The sequence below is a fragment of the Urocampus carinirostris genome, chromosome 1 (genome assembly GCF_059441175.1).
Source record: "Urocampus carinirostris isolate Australia breed hairy pipefish chromosome 1, RoL_Ucar_1.0, whole genome shotgun sequence".
In the NCBI taxonomy this organism is placed as follows: Eukaryota; Metazoa; Chordata; class Actinopteri; order Syngnathiformes; family Syngnathidae; genus Urocampus; species Urocampus carinirostris.
The window spans coordinates 302,587-318,228 of NC_142349.1; the positions used below are offsets into that span (position 1 = coordinate 302,587).

Here is a 15,642-nt window from a genome sequence, read left to right on the forward strand (position 1 = left end):
AAGAAGTGTTCCGCTGGTTCGAGAGCGTTCTCCATCCGGGCACCGGTGTTGTGGAATGCTCTTCCCCCTGAGATCCGATCTGCTGCCTCAGTGGACATGTTTAAGTCTAAGCTTAAAACTCACTTCTACTCTATAGCATACAAATAACTTGTGAAGCCTTTTGAGACTATTTGTGATTAAGGGCTATACAAATAAAAATGACTTGACTTGACTTGGCGAGAGAAAATAACTTCTTGATGGAACTGAAATGCACAGAAAATCTGTACAACAGAGTAATTTAAATCTTCTAATGGAAAGACAGGGGGATATATTTTGTGCATATATAAAAAGGAGTAAATTTGTTTTCCTAGCCATAAAATTGTTAACGAGGATTGGATTAATTCAGACGTAGTACATTGCTACTGATGGCCTAGTTGTGAAATGCAAGGCCTGCCACTACTTTTACGCGTTTACAATATTTAAGTTTGTTACATTGTAGCATTGTACAGCATTGTATTTCTGCTCCCTTAATGAAAATGCAGTGTATCTTAAGTATACCTTATCGGGTATACTCAAGTACAAGTACATTCAGTATACTCAGACAAATGTAATGTAAAGTACCCAAACATTTAATAATTGTCCTTATCAAGTTGGAACAAAAAAATCATTAAAGTATACAGTAAGTATAGAAGTTAAGAAGAAACTGAGAAGCTCCCCACAGTCGTCATCAGTCTGCTGAGGTGGATCTTTAGCCAATTCGCCATTTTTAGAAGGCGCATGTGGGATTGTTCAATGTCAAGAGCTGAGGATTCTCATATGCTAAATATTAAAGTAACAAGCACCATGACCGTCAGTCGACTTCGCCTCAGTTCTGGAAAAGAAAATATAGATTAAAACTAAACAATTCCTCGGGCAATTGAGACAGTTAGGGAAAGGCTCTGGCCTGTAGTCGCGAGCATGTAGTCACTAGAATGTAGTGGTGAGCATTTACTCATAAGTATCTATTTGTTAGCATCTACTTGTAAGCATGTAGTTGTTAGCATCTACTTCTTGGCATTTACTCATTAACATGTAATAATTAGCATCTAGTCATTAGCATGCATCCATTAGCATGTAGCCGTTAGCATGGCATTTAGTCATTGGCATGTAGTTGTTAACATCTAGCCGTTAGTATCTTACCATTAGCATCTACTTATTAGCATGTAGTCGTTAGCATGTAGCCATTTGTATGTCGACAGGTTTAGACGTCATCCTCTATTTTCTACTGAACGAAGCTAGCAATTAGTTAACTGAGCTGGCTGTAAATGAGCTAAATGCCACAATGAACTGGTTAGCTTATAACTAACTTTCCCAATGAACTATTTTGTAACTAACTTACTTGTCTAAATATTTACCAATAACGGTAACAGACATCAAAGATGCATTTTGAATCCAGTGCCATTGACTGAGTTAGACATCAACCCTTCATTTTCAACTTGGTTAGTTTAGCAATTAACTCGGCCGGTACGAGTTGATTATTGGTTGTGGGGTTAAATAGACTCAGTCAACCACAAAAACAAATATCTATCTAGAAAATCACAATGACCCAGCTGTCCTTAGAGGGTGTCTTTAGGTTTTGTGTCAAGGCACCCCCAATAAATACCCCCCCAAAAAATCAATAAAACATCCGCTTTCGTGTACAAGCGGCTCTGGAGCTGCATGCGGTCACATTGCTCTTTGGCAATCCTTACTGCCACTTTTTTTAACAAACTACTGCCCAAACTACAGCCCCAGTAGAATGTCCGGCAACAGCGTTATTCTTATTGTTAATAAGTATATTATTATTGTTAATAATATAATAATAATAATAATATTTGTCCTTCTCAAAAATTTGTGTCAAATGCTATTCCAGTTTGAATGCATACATATATTTCACTTCTCAATAGGGGTAAGCGATACCGGAAATGTTCGTATTGATCAGATTCTAGTAAATACATGGTGGTATTGGTCAAAACTAATCTGATACCGATAGCTTTTGTTCTTTTCTTTCCTTTATCGGTATGATCCTTGAAATATTGAACCTTTCTCCCCTTGAGTTAGTCGAACATTACGAAAAAATGAGGAAAAAGATTTTAGGCAATAAAAATGTTTCATCGTGTATTAAATAACTACACTGCAAACTTTCACAATACAAACAAAATAATTATAAATATTTCTTTTACAATGGATTTAGAAAAGTAGCCAGGATAGTCGAACCAAAAAAGCACTTTCACAAAAATATAAATACCGTATAACAATGTCACAAAGACAACTAAAATACCTTCCATTCCACAATTTTTGAAAATGCAAATGAAGTGTCAATTGTGTCTCATTGGCTCTATTGCATGGTGACAACAAATTTACTAAGTTTGTTCAGGAACAGTGACATGTTTCGATATTTGTTGCAGCTCATTGTTTTTTTTTTTGTCATGTGTTTATGTAAATGTGTGGTGTTGACAGAGTAGTAGACCACTTTACCACTCAAATGACACCAAGCATTGTTCTTTTCTGTATTTGAAAACTAATTCCATACCAAACAGCACTTCCTGTCAATTTAATTTCTGGTAGGGGTGACTCATATATTTGTCTCCCTTATTCTACCTGGCGGGCAGTATGCAGCCATACTACAGGTAGGTAGGCAAACTTAAAGTGTGCCAGTCGGACACAAATAAGGCATAAACTTGGAGAATGGTTGAGGACACTAGATGAGGGAAAGAAGGGCTGCGCTTTCTGCATAGAGCAGTGGCGCTTTGAGGAAGTGGGTGGATAATTGAAGTATCGATCCCAGGACAATAGGGTTGGGAACCTATTGATATGTTTTTCATACATTTTATTAAATCACAAATAAATAAAATGTGCTGAAAAATTGGAGAGAGGCTCTGGCATTTTTATCTAAAGTTTGTCCTTCAACATAATGTATGGCTCTCTCTCAAAAAAAAAACAATTAAAATAATTTGCTATGATGGCTTTTTTAGGGACAAAAAGGTTCCCGACCCCTGGTATAGATCCAATCCAAGAACCATCTTTTAAACAGCCAGTGTAGTGAGTACACCGTGTTAATTACAGTACAATTAATCATCAATGGTTACACTGAACCCAACCCCTAGCAAAAAGTATGGGGTCATCAGTCTTGGACAAGTACTGACTCTGACATTTTATTTTGTAGAACAAACTCAGATAAAAAGCATGAAAAAATAATAATGTTTTTCAAAAGTGCAACTCATTGGCATTCAGAAAGAGTAAAATAAATAAATAAAAAAACTTTGTGGTAGTCAGTAAATGCTACTTTTATAGAACAAGCACAGGAAAAAATATGTAATCACTCCATTCTGAGGGAAAAAAATGGAATCGTGGAAAACAGACAAAGAAATAAATGTCAAAACATATCAGTAGTTGCACCACCTTTTGCTTTTATGACAGCTTGCAGTCTCTTAGGCATGGACTCGATTAGTGAAAAACATTATTCTTAATCAATCTGGTACCAAATATCTTCGATTACAGTTGCCAGATCATCTTTGCAGGTCAGAGCCTTGCTCTGAACAATTTTTTTTAGTTTCCACCACCGGTTTTTAATTAGGTTGAGATCTGGGCTATTTGCAGGCCATGACATTGACTGGATGTGTATTTCTCCAATGAGTGCGTTCACAGTTTTTGCTCTGTGGCATGATGCATTGTCATCTTGGAAAATAAGTTCATCATCCCCAAACATTTTTTCAATTAAAGAAATAAGAAAGCTGTCCAAAATGTCAATGTGAAATTATGCACTTAAACATATTTAATCATGGCCATCTCCCCAGTGGCTTTGACTGACATGCAGCCCCATATAATTAAGGACTGTGGGAAATTTGATGTTTTCTTTAGGCAGTCCTCTTTGTAAATCTCACCGGAATGGCACCAAACAAAAGTTCCAGTGTCATCCCCTTATCCAATGCAGATTCATGACTCATCACTTAAGATAACCTTCATCCACAGTCCATGATTGCCTCTCCTCGGCCCATTGCAGTCTTGTTCTTTTGTGTTTAAGTGTAAAGTAATGGTTTCCTTCTAGCTCTCCTAAAGAAAATCCCATTTCCTTCAGGTGATATCGCACAGTTCTGTCACGTAAATTGACTCCACCACCCATTTCCTCTTCATTTGTCTTGGTGTGCATTTTCTGTTTTCAAGACATCAATCTTAACTTGTTTGTCTCGACGCCTACATGTCTTCCATGGTCTACTAGTACGCCTGACCTTCGCAACCTTCCAATGCTGTTTGTACTTAGTCCAAATCTTCGCTCCAGCTGACCGTGAACAGCCAACATCTTTGGAAGGCCTACGAGTAGAGTTACCTTCTTCAAGAAGTTTGTCCATCCTGTCTCTGGTCTCAAGAGGAGACATCTCTCTTGTTAGAGCCATGATTCTTGACACTCCACTTAGTCCAGGAGCCCTCCAAGGTATGATAACTGCGCTGTTTTTAACTGCTGACTAACAAGCAGACTTAATCTAAGGTGCCCAATTAAGGAAAAGAAAATTGACTTGGTGTGTCCTTATTTTCCACTCAAAATGCACTGATTCCATTTTTTTATTCCTCAGAATTGAGTGGTTCTATATTTTTTCCTGCACTTGCTCTATAAAACTATTGCAATGTATTTTCCTTAATTTATTTTAGTGTTTCTAAATTTCAATATGTTGCATTTGGGAATACCCTTACGATTGTTTTATGTTTGTAATCTGTTCTTTCTACAGATTAAAATATTTGAGTGAGAGCCTACCCAAGACTGGTGATTCCATACTTTTTACTTGAGGTTGTAGAAGAGGTCATATACCCTACCTTGAAATCCCACATCACCATGGCTCCATCTAGTCCCACACTACTGTACTTCTCCACATTAGAAGTTCCCTTAACAACACACAACTGCCTACAGAACACAACATAATTTTATTTCGCTAAACACATAGAAAACCAAAATACTTTGCTATACATTACAACACAAAGGCTCTGAAAAATAGCAATTATTCTTACGTGATGCTGTTCTGATGAAGAGTGTCCAACTCGTTGTTGTCATCTTCAGTAGCCCTCTTATCCAGATTACGGAAGTGTTGCATGGCTGAAATGCCAGTTCTAGAAGATTGCTTGGTAATTTCTAGCTTCTTTACAAATTTCAGGGAGCCTGGTCCCCTATAGATGAACTGGTAGGGACAACAGTCATGTCCCTGAAAGACAAGCATATCAAAGTGATAATATTAAATGCATTAAATATCATTTATATTGTGCTATTACTGTTGTGTTAGAAACATGCCTATAAGAAAATGTTTTGTGTGAAGTGTGATTATTCAGGTTATATGTAAATATTTTGCGAGTGTTTAATCATTTTTTTTCAAATGTAGTTGAATTCACTCTGCACGTCTCAAGTTGAGACCTATAAAATGCACAAAATATCTTCCACAGATTTTGTCCACATTACGGTTTCGTATGTCAAAGGTCCTTCCAGTTACACATTAAGAATATTACTAGAACTATAATTCATGTTTGTTACCTCCCTTCTAGCAGGTATGATTTTAACTAGGACAAGAAAGTTTCATCACATTACAAAAATAGAAAAAATGAACTAAACGAGGGCAGCACGGCGGCGCAGTGGTTAGTGCGTGTGCGGCACAGTTCTGAGGTCATGAGATCGAACCTTCATGTGTGGAGTTTGCATGTTCTCCCCATGCCTGAGTGGGTTGCCTCCGGGCACTCCGGTTTCCTCCCACATTCCAAAAACATGCCTGTCAGGTTAATTGGCCGGTCCGAACTGTCCCTAGGTGTGAATGAGCGAGTGAGTGGTCTGTCTCTGTGTGCCCTGCGACTGGCTGGCAACCAGTTCAGGGTGTTCCCTACCCACTGCCCGAAGATAGCTGGGATGGGCTCCGGCACGCCCATGACCCTACTGAGGATAAGCGGTGCAGATAACGAATGAATGAATGAATGAATGAATGAATGAATGAATGAATAAACTAAACAAAAAATACAATCACAAAGGGAAAAAGATTGGTAAAAGAAGAAAAAATAACAAACGTTACATTATTATATAAACACTGAAAAACAGGGGAAATATAATCAAAGTGTTTATAAATCTACAAAAAAAGCTAAAATACTAAACAATTTTAACCATTCTATGCTCAACAGATTTAAAGTAAACAACACAGAAAAAAGGCGTATTGGAGTGAACCAGCTGTTGATTGGTGGGGACCCAGCTCCCTTCGTTAACTTCCAATGTTGGGACCTAATATAGACGTTTTGTTCGCGAAAGAGACAAGTTGGGGGCTGTCAAAACACAGCCCACGTTCGCCTTTTCCTTCCGTGCATATTCGTAATCGCTATCTTACTTCAGTATATGATGTCTGCTATTTTGAGTAGTTACATGATCCTATATACGTAATGTAAAACAATTTGAAGGTGAGAGGAAAACCACGCAGCTAAAAAAAGCGTCAGGTGTGCCGTTGACGTTCTGCACTCAAAAAACGTCAGTAACGATAAGGGCGTGTAACATTAGAAAAAGTAACAATTTAGATTACCCTGTTTCTGAAAAAATAACGCTATTACAAAACGGCATTATTCACAACGATTCGATCTGAAACCTCAGTAGAACTGTTTAAAATCTAGGCTTAAAACACACTTATTTATTATGGCTCATGAATGACCTATATTTCATGCCAATGATGTCTGTGCATTTTTTTGTTGATGCCCTGGCAACATCCATTGCAGCCTGGTCATCCGGGAAGGGGGATTGCCTCATGTGCGGTCCCTTCTCCAAGTTTCTATATTTTTCTCACGCTGCGGTTTTAAGTTCTTCCTTGCCCTGGTCTAGATTTAAAATCGGGGGATCTCGTAATAATAGACTGTAGTCTGTAATAGTCTGTACAGCCCTTTGAGAGTTCTTGTGATTAAGGGCTATACGAATAAACATCATTTGTCTTTACTCAGAGGACTATGTATACCACACACACTCACAGAAGCACACAAAAGTGCTCCTAGAAGGTCAATAATTACCGCAGCAACAATCTCAGTGGGGCTGACATATAAGATACTCAGCAGTGGAAGACTGTCAATCGTAAGCTGTGTCGTCCTAAAAATGAAAAAAAAAAACACAAAAAAAACAATATCAACTACATATCTTGCACATTTTTTATTCTTTCTTCTTTTGTTGTAGCTACAGTAAATAAAACTGAAAATATATACTATTGCATGAAACTGTGTAAATATGTACCTTGTAAATTATATTGGGTATTTTAAATTGCTGATGCTAAATGGTATTTCACTTCTTTTAATCACACTATTGTTATGATGTACTATTCTTTTCATTGCATTATTATCATAACTCAGGCCCGTTTTCTAAGCACTAATGATTTAATTATTTTTTGTCTATTTATCCTGATAGACTTTTATCTCTTCTTCTCTTCAAAGTCTTTAGTACCTGTCTTACCCTGGAGTGCCATGTCTAATCTTAAATATCAAAAATCCCCCAAAAAGTCACAAGCTAAACATCTAGCGTCAACAACAAAAAAGTCGCAAAATATGTTTTCACAGTTTTGTCCACTCATTCAGAAAGGTAATGCCCCTGTAGACAAAGCTGTCTCTAAGCCTGTTTGTCCTTGTTTTAAGGAACCTGTACGCCTTCCAGTGGGCAACCGGTCAGAGAGGTGGTGGCCAGGGTGACGGCTCTGCTGCAGTATCGCAAGCTGTGATTTGTCCTCTCGACTGGGCAGAGAGCAGCCGATGATCTTCTCGGCTGTGTTGACTCTCTATATGTTTTTTCTGTCCGCAGACGTGCTCCCAACATACACTAGGCTTATTATTTTTTTTTTTTTTTAATGATTATTATTATTATTATTATTATTATTAATTTCATTATTATTTCTATTATCATTATTACCATTCTTATCATGCTATTATTGTTATTGTTATTATTATTAATGTAATCATTGGGCCGGGCTGCAAGAATATATCCGGACTTTAAGCCCATCTGTGATGCAATAAAGTTTTCGGACCACATAACACGGTAATGTTGGTGAGTACCGTATTTTCCGGACTATACGTCACTCCGGATTATAAATCGCACCAGCCAAAAGTGCATATTTAAGAAGGAGAAAAACCATTTATAAGTTGAACCGAAGTATAAGTCGCAACCCCGGCCAAACTCTAAAAAAAAACCTGCAACTTATAGACCTGAAAATTAAGAAAATACAGTATTTCAGTGCAATACTATAAACCAGTCAGTTTTCACGTGGGGACATGAAAAATGTAAGCTATAGGCCAATTTTTTTATCTACTGACACTCTGTCAATGTCTCTTATTATAGTAATACTTACTCTTTTTCCTGGGTAGCATCTGCCACAGTGATGCTGCTGTTGTGGGCCACCCAAGCGAGTTGATCTCCACTAATTGAGAACGAGACACTGTGCACCCAACCTCCACAGTCTTTGCTCTCAAACATCAGCTCACCAAAAGGCATTTTAGCCCCCCAAGCTGTCGGTCGAGGCTTGTCTTCAATGTCCTTAATGTACCCTGAGAAAACTCTAAAAAATATATATAAATTAAAAAAAAAAAAGATAAGTTTAGAGTTCATTTTGTGAATTAATAGCTTTGTCAAATCTCTATATAAAAATGTTTGATGACCAGTGTTTAAAAAAAAAAATCAATCAAAAGTTATTGTATTTGAATTAGAAAAGTTGTTTGTCTGTGTGTCAGCACCACCAAATTGACAATAGCTTCTCCTTTTTGTTAATTTTCTTCTTTTATCCTTCTACAATCCAACGAACTCCTGCAGAGGTCAAATCCATTTGATAATACCTGCAGTTTAGGTCTGCAGACCCTGCTGCCAAAAGAATATTATTGGGATGCCAATCCAAGCTCAGAACCGTGGAGCGAATGGGCTTTTTGATGTGCTTACTCAGCCACCTGTTAAAAAAATAATGACATTAAAATATTTAAATTTTCATGAAAACAATTATATTCATCTGTGAACTATTTCTGTGCATATATTTAAGACATTGTCCATTGTGTCTGTTTTACTTTAGACTTCACAGCCAATGGCAGGCCTCATACAGTATGTTTATCTGCCAACCACACCATCAATTCATGAGTAGATAGCATGTCAGGCATGTCAAACAAAGTTTGACTCTGGGGCCGGCCGGATACAGAATTTCTATTTTCAAGCAGGCCAGATCAGTAAAAGAATGTCAACTCTGAAATCTTAGCTTTGTTTTTCAGTTTCATGCTTCATTATTCAGCCTACATTAGTAACCTACGCTACGTATTATAATCATTAATGGCAAGTGAAAAAAACACATTTAGCATACCTGCAAACAATTTACATGTTGGACTACTGTTTTTGCCCCTAACTGTTTTTGCCCCTCAGAAATGCCTACTGCTGAAAAAATAAAATCGACCAATTTTAAAAATATATATACAACTTCTTCAAATTAGAACAAAACAATAAAATGTTGACAAAAGTATTTGAACATATGGCTGCTTTATTTTGAAGCGATACTAATTTATTTCCATCCATCCATCCATTATCTGCACCGCTTATCCTCAGTAGGGTCGCGGGAGTGCTGGAGCCCATCCCAGTCATATTCAGGCAGTGGGCAGGGGACACGCTGAACTGGTTGCCAGCCAGTCGCAGGGCACACAGAGACGGACAACTCACCCGCTCATTTACACCTAGTGACAATTTGGACCAGCCAATTATCCTGACATGCATGTTTTGGGGAGTGTGGGAGGAAATCAGAGTGCACAGAGGAAACCTACCCAGGTGAACATACAAACTCTACAGGGGGAGGCTGCAGTAGCTGGACTTAAACCCTGAACATCCGCAGCTTGGGGCTACGTGCTAACTACCCAGCTGGTGTGCCGCCCGCATTAGATTTCTGTTTTGGTAAAAAATTCCCACTTCCAGTTTTAAACATCCATCCATCCATTATCTTATGCTTATACGGGGTCTGGTCACATTGGGAGCAGCCTCAGCTGGGAAGCCTAGACCTTCCTACCCCTAGCCACTTCATCCAGTTCATTCAATGGGATCCTGGGTGTGCAAAAGAAATCTAACGCTTTTTAATGTCAAAAGCTGTGTATGCATGGATGCAGTTGTTCGCAAATAATGGGGGAAAAGATTTTCACGTTTTGCATTGACTGTGCTAACTGCTTTATTTTAACAGTTGAGTGAATGCAGTTTTACACGAGAACCAATTCACCATGCCATACAAACTCAACACTGCCCTCTAGAGGTCGAAGAGAGCATTCGGCTTGCATTTAATCAAATGTCATAAGTTTTGATAGAAAGGACCTTGAGACTCGCCTCTTTTTTGACATATTCATGAATTTATGTTTGACATGCCCGTTCTCTACCAAGGAGCATAATACAATTGTTGGAAGTGTGAATGTGTTAACAGACACCTTTATTAAATCAGAGAAGTGTTATTTTCCCTTTCGGTTTTACCAATCATTTTCCTTTTCAAAATAGCAGACAGAGATGAGTCGAGCTCCGCTGCCTAAGGCAAACTTGTTTTCCTTAGGCGACCATTTCACGCAGGTGGCTGCACGATTAATTCGCACAAGGACCAGAGTTGGCTTCCACAAGCCATCCTTGAGTGTCCACACATAAGCATTTCGGTCGGAGGCACAGGTCACGATGCGATTGGACTCAGGGGCCCAGTCAATACCTGTGAACACGATGGTAAGATTTAAGTCCTCATATCAAAAGTCCCCTCTTTGGACTGCCAAATGAATTCACTTTATTCATACTTTGTAGGTCATATTCTAGTTACGTTTTTTTTTTTTTTTTTGCTCTGATGTGTTTACCCAAAGTGCTTGGTATACTGCTATGGTCAAGTAGCCTGATATTAGGTATAATAAACAGCTACACTCCCTCCACTAACACTTTATATTAAACAATCCATACAAAAAAATGAACCTTTTATCACTTCAAAGTTTCTTTCTGGCTGAAAAAAATTTCAAAATACATGTTTTGCAGAAAAGGCAGAGAATACAATTTTGTATAGTACCGGTAATACATTTAACAATGTGTAAACTGAATATTTAAATATTTTGAGCTTATAATGGTGGGGTGCATCATTTGTTTTATTAAACAGTTAAAAGTAGAATATTTTAGCTATGGGTATATTTTAATAATGCCCCCGAACTGAGTTCAAAGAGCCTTTATATTTTTTTCCCACCACACCTATCTGCTTTTACCTTACTTTTATTAACGCTCTTCTGGGACGGGCTTAACATTAGGTGGAAAAAAATAGGAAAAGCAGTAGGGTTGGAGGGTGACTTTATAGTCGTTATTGCAATTCTTTTTTAGTGAAACAGGAAAAACTTAAAGGTAAGAAAAGGCCTGTTTTAACTACAGTCCGAACGCAAACCCAAATCCCTAAAAAGATAGAAAAAAGAAAAGTTTAGTCGAGCACATCTATGAAATGCACGTACAGTAAGACCTTGGTTATCGCAGTTAATGGGGATCAAAAACACCCGCGATAAGTGAAAATCCGCGAAGTAGCGGCGCACCTTCAAAAGGAAAAAAAAAAAAAAAACCTTTTTTAAAATTTTTTAAATTATTCTTTTTTAGACCCGGTTAATGGGAACCAAAACCACCCGCTAAAAGTGAAAATCTGCGAAATAGCGACGCCCCTTCAAAAAAAAAAAAAAAATCTCATCTCATTATCTGCACCGCTTATCCTTATTAGGGTCGCGGGGGGGCTGCCTTTTCTCGCGTCGCGCTGTGTGACGCCGCGTCCGCCGAACTCGCTCTGTCGCGCACCCGGGAGTGATTTATTTATTTATTTATTTATTTTAACCATTACAGACCACGAAGCTCTGAAGCCGCGAACGTCGAACCGCGAAGTAGCGAGGTCCCACTGTAGAGTCCAAAAGCCAACCCAAACCCCAAGAAAGATGGAAAAGGAAGAGTTTATTTAAACTCGTCTAAGAAATGCACATAGATGCAAGCACATCATGAATTACATGACAGAGGCAGCAATGATGACACATGACAAGAGATGGCTATGAGTAAAAAAAGTTGGAAATTCCGTCAAACTCCTTTTATTATCTTAAATTGAATCTCCAAAGCAAATTTAATTTTTACATGTATCCATTACTGCAGTGTGCATTGCTGACCCACATAACAAATTGATGAGGTTTTAAACAATAATAAAACAACATGGGCAGCACGGTGGGGCAATGGTTAGCGCTTGTGCGGCACAGTTCATGTCATGGGAACCTGTCGTGGGTTCAAATCCAGCTCCAGACTTCCTGTGCGGAGTTTGTATGTTCTCCCCGTGCACTCCGGTTTCCTCCCACATTCCAAAGACATGCATTTCAGGTGAATTGGCCGGTCCAAATTGTCCCTAGGTGTGAATGAGCGAATGAGTTGTCTGTCCCTGTGTGCCCTGCGATTGGCCGGCAACCAGTTCAGGGTGTCCCCTGCCCACTGCCCGGAGATGGCTGGGATGGGCTCCAGCCCCCCCGCGACCCTAATGAGGATAAGCGGTACGGTTAATGAGATGAGATGAGACATATCTAAACATTTGAGGTTTGTGGCACCCTTAAACACACTCAAGTGACTTATACCTGTGATGCGTCCACTGTGCTCCGTAAGCTCGTGGACCTTGGTCCAGTCTCCACCCCTTTTCTCATAAATGTTCACCACATTGTTGTTGGGACTTACTGCAAGTTCTGTATTGGAAAACATTTACAACATGTTTCTATTGTATTAATTTTCAAATGTATTAAATGGGCAGGAATCAATTTTCAATAGTCAATTTTGATTAATCAGCTATCCAACAAATCCGGACAACTAAGACAATTTGTTGTTATCCTCATGTGAAAATGGCATTCATGACAATAATTGGTTTGCGAGGTAAAAACATTACTTGCACTTAATTAGTTTCCTTTTTTTTTAATGACTATTCAATCAGTACTGATACTACATAATTCAAAAAGTTTGTTGTGACAATCGCTAATCAGCGGATAATTAATTAAAACATTTTTCCTGGCTATAGTGGCCTTAATGTTTCTTATGCGATGTCGGCCTGATGAACTTGTAGGAAACGTTAACGAACTATTACTGGATTTGAAAATGAAATCGTATGCAATAATGGCCCAGCAGTATGTGACTACAGCCATTAACGCATAGTAAGTACAGTCTGTAAGAAATTGAGGCCATTATTGCATGGTGACAATTAAATTATGGAATCGATCAATAACTCCAGTAAAGAAAGGTTTATAAAAATATGAATAACTGACAGGGTATTAAAAGATCCTATTCAAAAAAAAAAAAAAGAGATAAACTTTCGAACGAGGTTAAAGTAAGGTTGCATTGGGAATCTTTATTTTCTGTTAACTTGTTTGTCTCCCTGATACAGTAAACTATGATGATGAACAGTGTGTAGAACAAAACACAATAACACTTTATATGTTTTAGGGCCCCCTAAGGACAGTTGAAAATAGCTTGTGATTTTCTAGTAAATGGTTTTTTTTATTGACCTAGTCTACTTAACACTATTTTATAAATTAACCTGGTAATAAAATAGTAACAACATGTTAAATGGTTATTGTAGAATTTCAAGGACAAAGAAATCTACTCTAGTATTGATAAATATTTTTAAGCAATTAATAATACAATAACAATATAATGAGAATGTATTCATGCATTAAACAGATATATTTTTTCATTTTTCCATTTTTTCTTTTACAGGAAACACAACAAACTGAATTTATGGGTTTTATAAAGCAAATGAGCAAAAACTGCATTTGTTTAGCTTGCTAACTGGCTGCCATTTTAGCTGTGTAGCTAGGTATTCTCCTACATTTCTAGCTATTTAGCGAGCTACCTAGCTAACTTTTTTTTTTTTTTTTTTTTTTTTTGCATGCTATCTTGTTTTGGTTGTTATCTTCTAAATCAGGTGTGGGTAACAAGTTTGACACAATGAGCCGAAATTTTTAACTGTGAAAGTCAAAGAGCCACACCACGCACTGACCTGCCATGACAGACACACGTACACAAACACACACAATTAAAAACACATTTTTTTTCCATAACACACTCCTCTCCTTTACATACAACAAGTATTGTTCTTGTGTTGATTTCAAGGAAAGTGTCCACCCTCAACACACACAAAAACAAACTAAAAATGAAACAAGGCAACAAGCCACAGTATATAGAAAATATGATGAGGCAAAGAGACGCATTCTTATTGGCCAAGATCCGCATGCGGCTCTAGAGCCACGTGTTCGTCACCCCTGTACTAAATTTTAGTCTCCATTCTAGATAACTAGCTTTTTTTCTATATGGATATTTAGTTGGCTTTTGACTCGTTTAGCTATCTAGCTACCTTTTAGGTTTTACCTGACTACTTTTCTAGCTAACTATCAAGCTACTTTTTAGCTATTTAGCAAGCCATCCAGCTAAGTTGCTATTTTAGAAACTTATATCAAACTGGGTGCCATTTGCTCTATTTAGCAAAATAATGTAGTTCTCTGCTTGAAAAGGGTTTGGGACCCTGGTTCAGAGGTTGTACTGTCGTGTTTCCATCAGTGAACCTCTTTAGTCCATTTATTGTATTTGTATTCAGATGCTCTGTGGTTCCACGGCAGCATTATTACAATTACAAACCTTAGATTAAGAACACAATAACGATTGCGCATGCCCGCTATGGTTTCTCTCCAACAGAAAATACTTCTTTGCAAGTGATTGGCTATGAATCACTTACGATTCCTGTCTTTATTCCAGGTGTGGCAAGAAAGTGGCTCAAGACCAAAACTGTAGCGTGACATGTCTGAACAAAGATGGGAGAAGCTTTTGGAATGTGACTGCAAGCCTAGACAGTCTCCTGAGAATAAGATCAGAGATATATTTAGTTGTGAATTACAGAAGAGCAAAAGAAAGTCCAGTTAATATGTTCTTCACTTATTTTCCTGTATTTAAGGGAACATTTGGTTAAACACAATGAAATTCTATGCTCTCTTTCTTGTTTGCCTTTGCTTCTGCATAATCACTTGACAAAATAATACACACCTTTTGAGGAAAGGTGCACACTCTGTAAAGTGAAGTCGACTTTTTACTACCTCTACAACATTTGAGAACAAAAAACTCAAAAGATTTGTATTCCTCTTGTAAGTCAATATAAAGATGAACTAAGCTAGATTAATTTTTAACCTTTCCTTATTGCCAGCAAGGTTAACAGTCACAAGCTTCAGAACCACTAAACTACTACTGTAAATTATTTTTTTTACTCTTCTGTATGTATCAAGTATCAGAAAATAAACAAGTTTAATTGGCATGACAAAACAATGCAATTACTTACCTATGTGAGCTTCAGATAAATACTTTAGCAGTTAGAGCAGTGTAAATTCGTGGACTCTGGGCAGTCGACACGAATGTGCAGTTGGACTATAAGGAAGTGGTTGTGTAGTTACTTAGAGGCGTAAAAGAAAAGTGGGTGTGTCTGGGTAATAAGTGTTGAGCTACCATTTTATTTGGATGCAACAACATATGAACGTTGGTTCTCGTTGGTGCCATAGGAAAGGTAGAATTCATCCTCGTGAGAATATACAACTAAACTTAAATCATTAAGTGAAAACTTTGATGCAGATGCGTTAAAGGGTAGCTATTCTTGCCTGAAA

The 15,642-nt window shown here is 37.8% G+C and overlaps 1 protein-coding gene across 1 annotated transcript; it reads right to left on the minus strand.

Moving 5' to 3' along the window:
- Positions 1 to 587: 587 nt before the first annotated feature.
- Positions 588 to 15,411, minus strand: LOC148373183 (actin-related protein 2/3 complex subunit 1A-A). Its single transcript, XM_088329415.1, has 10 exons — positions 15,324 to 15,411; positions 14,730 to 14,849; positions 12,589 to 12,693; positions 10,457 to 10,679; positions 8,809 to 8,916; positions 8,328 to 8,534; positions 7,009 to 7,084; positions 4,999 to 5,189; positions 4,807 to 4,894; positions 588 to 850 (listed from the first exon to the last, which is right to left on the minus strand). Exons 2-10 carry the CDS (start codon positions 14,791 to 14,793, stop codon positions 845 to 847), a joined length of 1,068 nt encoding a protein of 355 aa, XP_088185541.1. The 5' UTR covers positions 14,794 to 14,849; positions 15,324 to 15,411; the 3' UTR covers positions 588 to 844.
- Between the last annotated feature and the right edge of the window lie 231 nt (positions 15,412 to 15,642).

Coding starts and splice junctions, on each gene's coding strand:
- LOC148373183 (XM_088329415.1), bottom strand. CDS start 14,793: ATGTCACGCTACAGTTTTGGTCTTGAGCCACTTTCTTGCCACACCTGG. Junction 12,694..14,729: donor CTGGAATAAAGACAGGAATC/GTAAGTGATTCA, acceptor TTTCCAATACAG/AACTTGCAGTAAGTCCCAAC. Junction 4,895..4,998: donor CTTCATCAGAACAGCATCAC/GTAAGAATAATT, acceptor TGTGTTCTGTAG/GCAGTTGTGTGTTGTTAAGG.